Below are 14,936 nucleotides of genomic sequence, written 5' to 3' on the forward strand. Positions count from 1 at the left end.
GAGCTGTTTGTCAAGGGCGCCCAGCTCACGGAGTATGGACGGCGACACAACGCAGTTGGCATATAAACAGGTTGGAATTACTGCCGGTTTTTCTAGCTCTCCAGTATTTCTCGAATCTGCTGTTCGGCCGTCATGTACTACTCAGGTCAGACAACATAGCGGTTGTGTCGTATCTGAATCATCAAGGAGGATTACGCTCTCGCCCCCTGTGCAGGCTGGCGAGAAATATTCTTCTTTGGTCTCAGAAAAGATTTCTTTTGATCCGAGCAGTTCATGTCCCCGGACGTTTGAACTTTGGAGTGGATTTGCTATCCAGCTTGTATGCTTTTCCCCGATTCATCTAATTCCAGCGGTGTTATCCAGGATACGGCTGGACAGAACTCAGACAGGACTTACTATCGCAAGCACAGGGAATGATTTGGCACCCAAGGCCAGATCTATGGAAGCTGTGGGCGTGGCCTCTGAGTGGAGTGAGTTAATATGTCCCGGTCTTTCTGTTGAAACCACCGAGACTATAATGAGATCTAGGGCAGCTTCTACGAGACGCTTATATGCTTTCAAATGGAAACTGTTTACGACCTGGTGTGGAATTCGTAATTGGATCCGGTTTACTGCCCAGTTCATTTTCAGCGTTTATTTGCGCATCTTCTCAGTTAACAACGGCTCTGTGTAGTAACAGCTGCTCTATGTGAAATCACGCACCTGATTGAATTTACCGCTGATTAGAGAACCGGCTTCACTGACGAGATGCACATTAATGATCGGCCGATTGTGATCGGAGCAGCCCTAGCAGAATTTAGCAATATTCAGATTGTGATTGGCAGAAAGTTCTTTATAGGGCTGTAGCTATCAAATATTTTAGTAATCAAGTATTCTACCAAAAATTCCATCGATTAATCGAATAAAATGTGTTTTTGCTTAATTAAAGTGCAATATTAATTATGCAAGAGAAAATAAGACTCCTGGGTCTCTTAAAACTAAGTTTCCTTTTTTAGAATTTTTTTTTTTTTACTTTTTAAATGCATAGAATGCAATGCATACATCAAAAATAAACATTTAATTATTACCCATTGTTTCTCTGTCTGTACTTGTACTGTGAACAATGACAATAAAGTTGACAGATGAATTAAGTGCTTTAAAGTGCCATTCAGTTGGGGTTTTAAATAAAGCATTTTCTGAGATGCACATTAAACATTAAACACATAAAACATTAAATTTATCTTTTAATTATTGACAATTAAGCAATCCTAAATTTTTGGTAAACAAAGGGGATTTACTATTAAAAATAAAACATGGAAGAAATGTTGTGTGATTAAACCTTTAAAAAAATAATGTTTTATTTTTTTTAGTAGTAGGCTATGTACATTCTGCTGAACAATAGTAAATACTTGATTCAAACTAAACCGGACTTATTTTGACGGGTTGACATACCTTTACAGTTCTGTGTATGTGATGTAACGCTAGTTTTACTCAAATCAAATGGTCAAATGCTCATGAAGTGACTGTCAGAGCAGTTCTGGAGATGTTGTTCATGTGTTCACGTCCTTATTTAGTGAGAAGACAGACGCTGAATTCACTGTGAGCGTCACTCGCGCTTCAGTGTGTGTTAATAAAGGAAGACGCGCTTCTGCTCCATTCATTAACAGAGACACACAGAGCAAGCAGGATTCATATTTAAATAGACAGTTCCGGCTTAATATTTACAGATATTAGTCCATATCGTGATTTGATGTAAGTGCAATTACCTATTTTTAATTCATTCAAAATTTGGCAAATCTCCATGCCATTCCACGTTAAACTGTAAAAATTAGTTTTTATGACTGGATTCCGCGATTCCCTCCGCATTTTCTGCATCGCGGAAATCATAGGGCCCTAGTTGTGGTATGCCAGCTCTATCTTGCAATGGACACACGCCACGACGTTCTCTTTACGTTTGACCGCACCCTCAAATCAAAACACTGCTGACTCCTTGCAGTATGCGATGTTGGACCATGTCGGACGCAGCGCTTGTGTCTCCTTCCGCTTTCTGGGTGACGTAAACGCATTGTCACATTAAAAAAATCATTGCGAAAGAACCAGTCGTGAGATTTAAAATAAATTAAAAGAGGCTTCGAGGCAGAGGAATTTGCCTCGATCATTTTTTGTAATCGAGTTACTCGAAGAATCGTTTCAGCCCTAGTTCTTTAATTTGACAAGTTCTTAAAAATCATCTATGACACAAAGTATTTAAACCAAAATGTTGCTGTGTTCAACTGTAAAGTAAATGTAATGAATTCAGTAAATCAAGTTAATGAGGTTTACCTGACAAAAGGTCAACAGGTGCGTGGCTATTTGTTTGGGTCGTAGCAGATTCAGGTTTTCCAGTAGAAGAATCTGGTATGACGTTACGGTTTTCTTGAAAATACAAGTAATCCTTCCCTCTAAAACAAGAATATTGGACAAAAACAATGTTTACTGAATAAAAAAAATCTTAAAACTTAAAAAATAGAAAAGAAAGTAACTTTAAGTTACAGTTATAAAATTACTATGATTAAAAATGGTTTAAAATTAAGTAAAGCTAAATACAAATATTGAAAAAATACAAATGACATAAGCACATAACTTCACTTAAACTTAAATGAAAACTGAAAACATAAGTTAAACATTAATAAATATTATAAATAAATTGCATATGATAATAATAATAAAACAACTATTATTATTATTATTATTATTATTATTGAGTTATTAATATTAAAATGATCATATTAGGAAGGTAATAACATAGTTAAATGATTATTAATAGAAAAAAAAAAAAAAAATATATATATATATATATATATATAAAATTTAACACTAGAGAAGAACTAGGAACACAGAACTACTTTATTTTATCCAAAATCTTTAGCATTTTAATTGAACTTGTCCGTTCATAGGCCACGTCAAGTCTGCAACTAATTCCAAGATCAGTCATAAGGATGAGAGTTGTGAACTTAATGCTCTAACAGTTTGTTTCACATTACTCATTCAACACTCAAACCAACCAAAATATAAAAACAAACCTAGGCATGTGGCCAGAGCTGCTGCCAGCCGTCTCCTTCACACTCAGGAGAGGCTGATGCAGGGATGAATGTGCAGGCATGTTCTGATCAGTTGTTACTCCAGGAGCATGTGCGTCGAGGCTCATATCAGTCGTGGGTACTGAACTACTGCTGTCATATCCCTCTGATAATGCTTCCAGGGCAAGTGTGACCTACGGTACACATGAAACAACACATATTTAACCCTTGTGCTGTGCTTGGTGTTCCCAGTGCAAATTCCCAGAACTTATATATCTCAATTTTTGAGAGGGGAAAAAAAAATTATTATAATGATTATAAGATAATTATGGCAATGTTCTCTCACAAACGGAAGTGCATAAGCTCAAATAAATAAGTCCTATGATCACTCAGTTCCAAAATTAAATACAAAACACAGTGCTTATTGAAAGAAAACAAGATGGCAAAGAGACTGAATACAATATTTGTTTATAATATAGCATTACGAGAGATTTAGAAGTATGTTTTTGCAGGCAATTTTGCTTTTGACCAGGATCACCATAAATGTAACAGGGTGTGAAAAAAATACTCAAAAAAAGTGGAAACATTATACAGTAATTTTTGGGAAGTTGTTATACCGTGTCCGCTAAGTCTGATTCTAGTGCGATAACATTAACTAAGATTTTCACACAAAAAAAAAAAAGAAAAAAGGAATTCCTCTCTGGGTCAAAATGAACAGAATACGTTTAAACTGAAAACCTAAAACCTGAGAAGAAAAGAGCATATTCAAAGTAAATTTGATCAGCTGAGTAAATGTGAATTCTGCTGAGCATCTCACCCACCTGTAGCTCTCCAAGTTTTTCTGATGACGGGGAAACAAGAGTGAAATATCCATTTATGGAGTGAGACAAAGACAGCCGGGCAATCCCTGGGATTTGAACTCGAGCTATAGGCAAATGATCAACCTTTGTAAGCACATCCAGCACCAATGAGCCCATATCTGTTAACAGAGAAATATTATATTCAGTTATGCAACACATGTCATCAATTTAGGACTTCTGCAGGTTCAACAAATATTTTTTAAGATCCACTGAAACCCTGAAATCCATACATACAGTAGGAATAGCCAAGCCATCACCTACATAGTGATCTAACCTGTCAAATAAGAAGTCAGCTGTTTGGGTCCACATCGAACTGGAAAGCGGGCAGTGGATTTGACCCCTTTCTGCTCAGCATGTCCATCTCTAGGCCTGAAGAAAGTGCCACTTGAAGACTCTCCCCACCACCTGAGCCTGATCAGAGTCACAGGAGGAGGTCTGGTGATGGTCCACAGCACTTTACTCACTGTCACCCTCAGAAAACATCTGAGCTGACCCTCCACCAGAGGAGGAATACTGCTGGATGGAGACACATCACTGAGCACTGCAGAATGAGGACAATAAGAAAGACATGAGATCAGGCAGCGTTCCTAACTTTCAATAACCTTGAATACAGATGTTTATTTATTTTTTTCACCTAATAATCCAAGCGCAGACAACAATTCAGCATTAGTTTTCAATTCGGCTGTCTTAAAATACCGTGAGCCCTAAAATGCTTTCTAGGTAACGTTAGGTAGATTACTATTTAGAAGCAGGTTTTGTCCTCGCAAAGGTTACGAGATTTTAAATCTCTTTAAGACTCGGATTTGTGACGAATACAACCTCCAAACAGACGTAACTTACCTCTTTTTCTGTTGCTTACGCCCTTTGAGGGTTTCACCTTTTTATTCTTCATTCCTCACATCGAGAGTGTACTAAATAATGATATTAATGAATCAAAGCTTTCATAATTTGTTGACAGTTGCATTAACAAACATAATACCGCTGAGCAACAGCTCAACCAATCAGAGCCCGGAACGACTTCTTCTCTTTGCTTTGACAAGTAGCGTGAGGGGATTCTAGCGCATCTCAAGGCGAGATATGAAATTACAAGGGAGCGAATTGATACTACGATCGTTTTGACAAACCGGTAAACAACAATGTTCTCTATATTATACTTTTCTTCTTCTAATTTTAGTAAGCAATTAAGAGTGCAGGTCATCATTGAAAAGAGACTGTTTCATGATAAGTGATAGATTGAATTGTATAATCCACTCAAAAAGAAGTTGCTATCATATAATCTCTATTCACATATCTATTGGAGAAGAAAATGCAGATTTTAAAGATCTTAAAAGAGAAGTATTAACCCACAACAAGTGCTAACCCACAAAAAAGAAAAAAAGTGTGGTTAATGCTGAAATGTAAATCATTCACAATAATTTTCGTAAATTCAAATAAAGTGGAAATTAAATATATTTATAGGATTCAAAATGCTAAACTTAGATATAATTCCTTGGCAAATAAATGAAATAAAATAAAAATTCAAATAAAACGTAGTTAAAGCTAATAAAACCTAATAAAATGACGACATAAAATTGCACAAAATAAAAGGCAATTATAAACGAATAAATACTACTGAATAATATATATATATATATATATATATATATATATATATATAGAGAGAGAGAGAGAGAGAGAGAGAGAGAGAAATAGAAATTGAGTAGACAGGACCCATAAGTAGCTTGTTAGACCAAAAAAGTATATTACAACACACACAAAAACAAATTCCTTTTCAAGAATATATAAATGTAATTGTACAAGTACATTTGTCACAATAGTAAACAGACCAAGGGAAATGAAAATACAAAAAATATATATTCCTCAATCAGCATCAAAGCTATGTAAAATACAAATAAAAAAGCAAACTAAATCCAATCCAACCTAATTACAAGCTCCTTGACCCTTCCCAGCGATCTTCTTCGAACACTCTAAGAGAGCATTATGAATGTCTTTAGCACATGAAATCTGTGATTTGATCATACTGAGATACTGAGAGTAAGACAGAGACTCTGTCTGCACCGTGTCCGGTTTGGTGGCTGTAGGTACGAGATTTGGAGAGTGCTTTGTGCTGTCGATGCTCTGCGATAGGCACTCGTGGGCCAGCCGCTGAAATAATAAAATGTTAATCGAAATAAAACAAGATCCCTGAATGACATTTTTTTTTTTACCAGAATCACGGCAGGTTCTTACCAGGCAGAGCTCCAGTTGATCACAGAGAGCATAAAACTCCTCTAAACTTTTGTCAAATCGCTGAACTGCTGCATCATTACCCTTCCTATATTTTGAGAGGTGAGATATATATACACATAAATAAATATTATTCATGGTTTAAGAATCAAAAAAATCTTTCTACTTGAAGCTTGTTTCTTGCACAGTACTAAAATTAAGAAATTTTCTCTCACGATTTAAACTATTTTGAGTTTACAGCGCACAATTCTGAGAAAAAAAGTATGAATTTTGAGGGGGGAAAAGTAATAATTATGTTATTTTTCATTCAGTGGAGAAAATAAAAATAGAGTTTTGAGACTTAAACTTAGAATTTTGAGAAAAAAGTAAGATATAAGGTTCGAAATTGTGAGAAAAAATAGGATTCTTCCAAATATATATATTTTTATTCTCAGAATTGAAAGATAAAAGAGTCATAATTGTGTGATTAAAAAGTATGACTTTTTTTTTCTTGTGGCAAAAACAGGCTACCATATATTTCCATACATTCATGTACAATAATAGACAAAACGGACAGACATCTACATACATACAGCAAGCAAACATATAAGTATGTTCTAATTAAATATTCATGTACCATGTTATTTACATAATAATAATAAGGGAATCTTACTCGGTTGTGTTTAAGCCGTTGTCAATAACTGCATTGTGTCCAAAATTGAGTGAAGCAACGGTCATTACGTTCTGAAAACATAAAGTTGTAAATTAATGTTGGTATTCTATTTCATACCCGTGCTTTCAGCTCCCACGTACAATGACAGGCACCAAAACAAACCTGTAAACTATCTTTGAGCAGAGGAATCAGCATTTTGAATCTGTGAACGGGATCAAAATCCTGTTGTTGACTGAGCTGCTGCTGCTGTTGAGACTGAGTTTGCTGTAAAACAGCCGCTTGCTGAACGCCCATCTGAGCACTGTTACCGACTATCTGCTGCGACGCCATTGTTTTGATATGATTAAGATGAAACTCGACCACTTCTGCTAGAAGCTATGCATAGATGTATATATACATATATACAGCGTATATATCTATGGAAGCTATGTAGCAAACGCTGCTAGCTAGTTAGTTGTTATGAGACAAAAATGTCGTCTTACAGAGGGCGCTAAAACACAGAGCCGATTGGCTCATCCTTTATCAGCGCTGAGAAAAGTAACAGAGCATCATTGCAAAGTCTTTGGGCAAACGCTCCACGACGGAGTCAACAGCGTGGGTGAAATTAAATCAAATCCCGCCATCTAGAGGAACATTTGTGACACTGCAAACTATGTAATGGACCTAAACTTTTTCTGAGCTGAGGCGACCCAATCTGCTTGAAATAATTGACGAGTTATTTATTACTTAAGTTTATTATTTGAATCTAACATATCATTGCAATGCAATAGGCCTAATGTTTTAAGAGATGTACAAATCATAATTAAAAGCCTGCCTTGATGTATCATATTTGATATTCATATGAACAAAAATATGAAAGTGACATACAGCCAAGTATGGTGAATTCATGCTCTGCTTTTAACCCATCCAAAGTGCACACACACAGAGCAGTGATAACACACACACACAAACACACACACACACACACACACACACACACACACACACACACACACACACACACACACACACACACACACACTGTGAACACATAACCCAGAGCAGTAGGCAGCTATTTATGGTGCAGCACCCAGGGAGCAGTTGGGGGTTCGGTGCCTTGCTCAAGGGCACCTAAGTCATGGTATTGAAGGTGGAGAGGGAACTGTACATGCACCCCCCCCCCCCCCCCCTCACCTACAATTCCTGCCGGCTTTCGATTGTGAGTCTGACTCTATAACCATTAGGCCACGACTTCCCACGTGTGTATAATCCAGTAAATCTAAATTGCTTCAGTCCATCAAGATATTTTTCATGTTTCATGATAATACGTTACAGTAGTTGTGTAGTAGGTTTTGGCATTTTTAATCTGAATTGGCTAATTTAGTAATGTTTGTATGTAACTGGACTTACATTGTATGTAAAACTCACTTATGTAGGTTTCTCAGTTTTATTTGTTTCGTAGAACATTGCTGCCTACTAAAAAATTAAACAATGCACATTTATTTTAAAGATTTAACAGTAACGTTACTGTATGTTAGAAAAGTACAGAAGCTCTTAGTTTTGTGCAGGAATACCAGATGTAATCATTCTTGCTATTTGTGTTTAATAATTATAATGTGACTTAGCAGCACCTATATTTTTATAGTCTAATTTTCCATAACTAACATTAACACAAATCTTGAATAATACTACAAATGTATTGTTCATTGTTAGTTCAAGTTAGTTAATACATTCACTAATGTTAACAAATGATAACTTATTGTAAGTGTTTCTGATTTATTATCATCAGCTTTTTAATAAGAAAATGTAACCCCCAACAGTCACACATACTCCTCCATTTCTTTTGAAATATCTAGCTATGCAGTTTATGTGTAAATGTTTGAATGCAATGATTATTGGTGGAATGTGAGGGGACACCAGGTAAATCTTGCCTAAGCAAATTGGCCTGCAAAAAGCACTATATTTAAAAAAAAAATCCATTTCATATTAATTTTATATACAAAAAAAACATTCATTACATTTAATTTAAACACACATAAGTATATTATTTCTATGATAAATACTCCTTTTACACAAGGGTCAATAAATAAAGCTAGGCTACTACAAATGTTCTAAAAAATCATTCATGACCATTAATAAAAACACACGATATTAATATCCAGGATAAATTTTAACTTATAAGTTTGAACAATATGACTTGTAGTGTTACTTATTTCGTATTCGTTATTTTTCGAACCCATAAGCGAAAACGAGCCGTATTTTCTTCACTACAAAAAACACCGTAGTCAAGTTTTAAAACGGTCATGCAATTCATAAATTAACCGTTTTCCTCTCACAATGTAATAAATGATTGAGCTTAATAAATAAGCTTTATTCAAATAAACATTTGAATAAAGTTTAAGCGCATTCGGAGAACCCAGAATCCGAGTAGCTTGTAAAGGAAGTTGTCACGCTAACCCGGATGTACACAAAACCACGTGACGGTTCTTTCTTTCCACGTGTAGAAGAGCGAAAAGGTTGTAAGTACGCTGTAACGTACATTAAAAGTACAATGTACATTAATTTTAAAAGCGTTGTAGGATACTGTCATAGGTTTGTGGGGGCTCAACAATAATTTCTGCCAGCACTATGATCAATTTTCTCATCTGACAAGAAATGCGAGCACATTATAGTTAGCTTGCAAATTCTTTTCGTTTAACTCATTGTGACGGTTTTACAGTGTTCATCCAAAATTAACAGCGTTTACAAACATGTTTGCTGAAGAGGAATGGACTGATTCTCCATTACCAGATGGAACATCTCACACTGTTAAGATGCCTCCTGCCTCTGGCAAGGTATTATTATTTTTTTCTCCTACTTATTGAAGTGTAGGTCTGTCACATTAATTACATTTTTCATCTAGTGTTTTTTATCCCGACAGGACAAGGTTGTGCGTAAAAAAAGTCTTTTGAGAACCCTGCAAACATTGGGTTCAGTTCCAGACTGGGGAGCTGGGGATGTTTCTGAGGATAGTGAAGAGGAGAAAGATGCCTCCACTAACGTTACAGTCAAGACAGCAAAAAAGAAAAGGGGTAAAAAGCGTAAAAGAACATCCAATGCTGAGAATGAAGCGAAGCAGCAGGATAAAGGGGATTCATCTGAACCACCTGTGAATAAGAAAAAGAAGCCAGTGAAGAAGACCGTTAAAGAAACAAGTGAGGACATATTCTAGTCATTTTATGTCTACACTCTTAAACATTTTTGACTTTTTCACATCAGTTTGTGTTTGCAGAATCTAAGGTGTCACAAGAGTCCAGAAATGATAAGACCGACAAAGGAGTCGGGCCTCAGTTGGAGAAAAATGAAAGTCAAGCAGAAATCAAGCTGAGCAGAAAGCAGTGGAAGAACAAGATGAAAAACAAACGAAGGTCCAAGAACAAATATCTTCCAAAAACGACAGGTGTTGATCATGCCATTGCAAATGAGGAACCATTGCTTCCAACACAGGATGTCAAAGAATCCAAGAAAGTGAAGAAACATGACAAGGCATCCAAAAAAACGAAGAAAGCTCATAAAACGAATGGTATTTCTTCCATCACGGACAATGCTCGAAATAGCCAAGACTCTAAAACAGATGAAATGCCCAGCACAGGAACTAGAATAGTAGATGACTCCCGAAGTAACGATACAGTCTCACATAAAGTGGAAGAGAAAGGGAAAACTTCAAAAATGAGTAAATTCCACGCAGAAAAATTGCGTCGCATTTTAAAGTTGCAGTTTCCTGATGACAGTAATAAAGCCTCAGAGGAACTGGAAGAACCCAAAGAGACAATAGTAAGTTTGAAGGGCGATGAAGAGCATGTGGCTCCTGACCCCTCGACTGCTTTAAGGATGAAGATGGAGAAGCAGTTAGAAGCCGCTAGATTCCGCTACATCAATGAGCTGCTTTACACATCGACCAGCGGTGAGGCCAAACGCATGTTTGAGCAGGACCCAGAGGCCATAGCAATTTACCACAAGGGCTACACGACACAAGTTCAGTACTGGCCTAAAAACCCCGTGGATTCAATTATTTCCTATATTTGTAAAAAGTGAGATGACCTTCCTTTTGCTGATTCCTTTATGTAGCGTTTTGTTGTTTTCTATATATATATATATATATATATATATATATATATATATAGATATAGATATATAGATATAGATATAGATATATATAGATATAGATATATATAGATATAGATATATATAGATATAGATATATATAGATATAGATATATATAGATATAGATATATAGATATAGATATATAGATAGATATAGAGGTATATATATGTATATATATATATATGTGACGAATTTATTGCATATTGCTTTTAACTTTATTTAAAATATTATTTCAACATGCTCTTATTTACTTGTTTTTTTATCTTTATTTATTTTAAAAAGACCTGATGAAGTTATTTGGCATAACAACAGCAACCGTAATAATAATAATAAATTAACAATAATAATTAATTATATAATAATAATAATAATAATTTTCCATCCAGTTTTGACATGGCTGTAGTTTCCTGAACTACAGTTTGATTTGTTATTATTATTATTATTATTATTTTTTTTTTTTAAAGACATTTAAAACAATTAACAAATTAACTGGCTTGTCTTTATTAAATCACAGTGGTTGGGGACAGAATCATCTTCCATGAATGAACTATAGAAATACAGCATTTTTGGAAGGCACTGAAAGTTAATGATTTTCGATTTCTTTTTCTTTCCCCCAGACCAGCTTCTTTAGTTGTTGCTGACTTCGGCTGTGGAGACTGTAAAATTGCTCGGAGTGTAAAGAATAAAGTACATTCTTTTGATTTGGCTCCGGTTTGTGATCTTGCCACTAAATGTGACATGGCAAAAGTAAGTTATTGTAGTAATAAAGTTATAATTTGTAATGCAGCTAAAAGACTAAAGGCAGCACTGTTTATGACTTTTTCCCAGGTGCCGCTTCGTGATTCTACTGTAGATATTGCTGTTTTCTGTCTTTCTCTGATGGGGACAAATCTGGGAGACTTTTTGGCAGAAGCAAACAGAGTCCTGGTGATGGGGTAAATGCCGGCGCCTTTTTGTTTTTTGAACAATCGCCATTATTTTAAAAGTTTATTAGAAAATCCAAGTCTAGTGATTAGCCAATATATTCTCTTTCCATTTATTTATTATTATGTTTTTTTTGCAGGGGTGTTCTTAAAATTGCGGAAGTGGCCAGCAGATTTGAAAATGAGCGTTCGTTCGTTAGTGCATTGTCAAGTCTGGGCTTCAAGTTAGTCCATAAGGTAAAGTGCAATTCCTTCCTGTGGACATACACTACCATTTAAATGTTTAGATATATATCACCGTTTCTTCAAAAAATCTTTCTTCATCTTTTTTTTTTTGTTTGTTTAATAACTGTCATGAGACAGACCCCATTACACTGACCAGCACACCACTGAAGGCACCCTGTAGCATAGAGAAAACGGTAAAATATGATTCACCAGGCCATATTACTTATTCCAGGATCTGCTTTTATTTTTTTGTACACCAGGATGTTCATCTCCTATACTTCCTTTGGATGCAAGCAGCTTCTAAATGTCAGGCTAATCATGCATTCCCTTTTTTTAAATCTCAGAATATGCAGTTCTTGACATTACTTTTGAAAACTCCAAATATAAGCTTATTCAAAATATTAATAAATACACCGTACATAAATAATACTAAATTAACCCAGGTGCAGAGCAGAAAATGAGGCAAATAGTCATTGGAAAAATGATATTTTAAAGTTGGTGATCTTTATTTTTTAGATGACTCATAACTCATTGAAACATTTTCTGCAGACTTGCTGTTAAAAACTGACAAACATGCAAGTCAAAAATCATTCGAATAATCTCCTCCCTAATTCTCATAAATGATTGTTAGTTGCAGCTCTAATGCTGTACTAGAGATGGAAGGTCAGGCCAAGTGTGCAGTGTTGCAGACTAGAATTGTGCTGTTCTGCAAGTATGGAGATCAATAATGGTATATATTAACAGCTCAGACTTAAATGTTCTTTATTCAGTAAAATAGGTCATAATTTAGTAATCATAGAGTAGTTTAATTTACTATTTAAGGATCGATATCATAATAGAGTGCCTTTCAACCCACACAATACTCAAAAATGTTAGTTTTAATTGAGTTAGTTGACATAATTTGTAGACACTCAAGTACTATAGAAACACATTAGCTGAGCTCCCACACTTTTTTAGATAATTATGGGCCATTATTCGAAGCATAGCCCTTAAGTTATGTCCACCCTGTCATGGACATGTGTATTACTGTTAAATATGTTTTCATTGCAAAATTAAGATGCAAATTATATTTTTGAAAGGTATGATGTCCCTTTAGGGTTATTTGTTTGCACTTACTGTAAATTATAAATACATAAAAAATGTTATGTAAACCATGTGATTTTAAAGAAACCCATACAATTCACACATGTATTTTGTCTTATTTGGAGAAAACTGATATTTGGATGCAGTTTTTTGTTTGCATGGTGTTGCCCCCACACCTAGCTATTGAACACACTGGATTATATGGATATGATTGAATTATTATTTGATATATTATTGTAAAATATCAAGATGACAGGATGGACACATAATGCAGAACACACAAAATATGACAACGAAACATTTATTCAACTTTGAAAAAAATAATGTAATAATAATAAATAATAATAGACAGCCTCAGTCACACTGATAAGTGTTCATTTGAGCAATATTAACTACAAATGAATGCTATGTCCACCCTGTCATGTGTATGTGTATCAGGTCTAAGTGGTTGACAGGGTAGACATTTTTAGTTTCAATTAGCATATTAGCTTAGAACAAACTTTGAAAAGCTATAAATTTAGTCTGGTTGTTGAAGAGAATTTGGCATATTTAAACTTGCATATTTTGAAAATGCTGTATTCTAATCACTTCTGGCATGCTTTATGTCAAAAGGGGGGACATGTTAAGCTTTGGCAAAGCAAGCAAGCAAACTCAGACAAAGAAAATTTGTCATTTGAAAAGTCACCAGCTTACTCACCTCAGCCATTCGCCACTGAATCTGTTCCTGATCTGAACCTGATGTCACTAAAGTGATTTTCCTTTTCTTAAAGGGGCGGATTCCCCAATATGACAGGGTGGACAACCATTCTGGGGCCATGGACAAACTGCTCTTTTTTTTAATTTATTTTATTTATATTTTATTAAATAAAAATATAGTTTTTAATTACCAATTGATCAATACACTTAAATTGAATAATCTCTTATTTTACAAAATATCTATAGGAGAACAAATCTTTTTTTATTTTTTTTATTTTATGATTTGACAATATTCCACTATCATTCAAATTTAATGAGCAGTGTACGGGACATAGCAAAATAACATGCATCCTTTTACACAAAACTAAAATCTAGAAAATTTATCTAAAGAGCCAAGTAATGCTTTTGTTATGAATATAAAAATGTACCCTAATATAACACCCCCTTTCATAGTCATTTTTATGTTATCATGGCAAATGAGTGATTTATGTACAGGCCGCCAGAAGGCAACCTACAGTGATATTGAACCTTACAGAAAAGAGCTGTTTACAGGCTATTTATGTTCATCTTTTTTTTTCTAGGACACAGAAAACAGTCACTTCTACTCGTTTGAATTCATAAAGACAGGAAAAGCACCTGGGAACGCGAAGAAAGTCAGCCTTCAACTTAAACCTTGTCTGTACAAGAAACGATAAATGTATATAAAGTACATTTCTTTGCTTCTTTATGTATGGACTGTGTGTGAAAGGTTTATGAGCAATAATTCAGTTTAACTCCTGGTCAGATCTCTTCTTAGCGTTGTATGTTTTGTAAATCAGTGTAACAAGAAAGTGCATTTTATAATATGATATTCAAGAATTTTGTCCTTCGTGAAAACTATTTGTCATATATCGTCTTTTACCTGATAAACAAACAAGACTCGATAAGTATATAAACTTGTCAAGTATTTTATTGTATTTTTTTACAAGTGTCACAGTGACATCATTTACCCTGGAGATGCCTAAACATCTTACAGCAACACAAAGGAAGACCAGTCGTCATTCATACAAAGCCTGTCAAGGGAGTTAAATCTTATAACCAAAATATCAGACTGGACCCGGATGTGGATT

The 14,936-nt window shown here is 34.9% G+C and overlaps 3 protein-coding genes across 3 annotated transcripts in view; 1 reads left to right on the forward strand and 2 right to left on the reverse strand.

Moving 5' to 3' along the window:
- c2cd3 (C2 domain containing 3 centriole elongation regulator) overlaps positions 1-4,908 on the reverse strand; it is a 32,137-nt gene extending 27,229 nt beyond the window's left edge. The window contains exons 1-5 of the mRNA XM_059514712.1: positions 4,739-4,908; positions 4,173-4,439; positions 3,860-4,017; positions 3,042-3,232; positions 2,302-2,420 (exon numbers count right to left, since the gene is read on the reverse strand). Of these exons, the coding sequence (XP_059370695.1) occupies positions 2,302-2,420; positions 3,042-3,232; positions 3,860-4,017; positions 4,173-4,439; positions 4,739-4,790 (787 nt within the window). The 5' untranslated portion in view covers positions 4,791-4,908. The remainder of the gene's footprint in view (positions 1-2,301; positions 2,421-3,041; positions 3,233-3,859; positions 4,018-4,172; positions 4,440-4,738) is intronic.
- Positions 4,909-5,662: 754 nt separating this feature from the next.
- On the reverse strand, positions 5,663-7,247 carry med29 (mediator complex subunit 29). Its single transcript, XM_059515162.1, has 4 exons — positions 6,939-7,247; positions 6,777-6,847; positions 6,128-6,212; positions 5,663-6,043 (listed from the first exon to the last, which is right to left on the reverse strand). Exons 1-4 carry the CDS (start codon positions 7,104-7,106, stop codon positions 5,819-5,821), a joined length of 549 nt encoding a protein of 182 aa, XP_059371145.1. The 5' UTR covers positions 7,107-7,247; the 3' UTR covers positions 5,663-5,818.
- A 1,933-nt stretch (positions 7,248-9,180) lies between these two features.
- rrp8 (ribosomal RNA processing 8) lies at positions 9,181-14,788 on the forward strand. The gene is made up of 8 exons (XM_059514717.1): positions 9,181-9,274; positions 9,475-9,589; positions 9,676-9,949; positions 10,027-10,825; positions 11,518-11,647; positions 11,729-11,835; positions 11,964-12,060; positions 14,409-14,788. Exons 2-8 carry the CDS (start codon positions 9,506-9,508, stop codon positions 14,520-14,522), a joined length of 1,605 nt encoding a protein of 534 aa, XP_059370700.1. The 5' UTR covers positions 9,181-9,274; positions 9,475-9,505; the 3' UTR covers positions 14,523-14,788.
- The last annotated feature ends 148 nt before the right edge of the window (positions 14,789-14,936 follow it).

The sequence above is a fragment of the Carassius carassius genome, chromosome 28 (assembly GCF_963082965.1).
Source record: "Carassius carassius chromosome 28, fCarCar2.1, whole genome shotgun sequence".
NCBI lineage: Eukaryota > Metazoa > Chordata > Actinopteri > Cypriniformes > Cyprinidae > Carassius > Carassius carassius.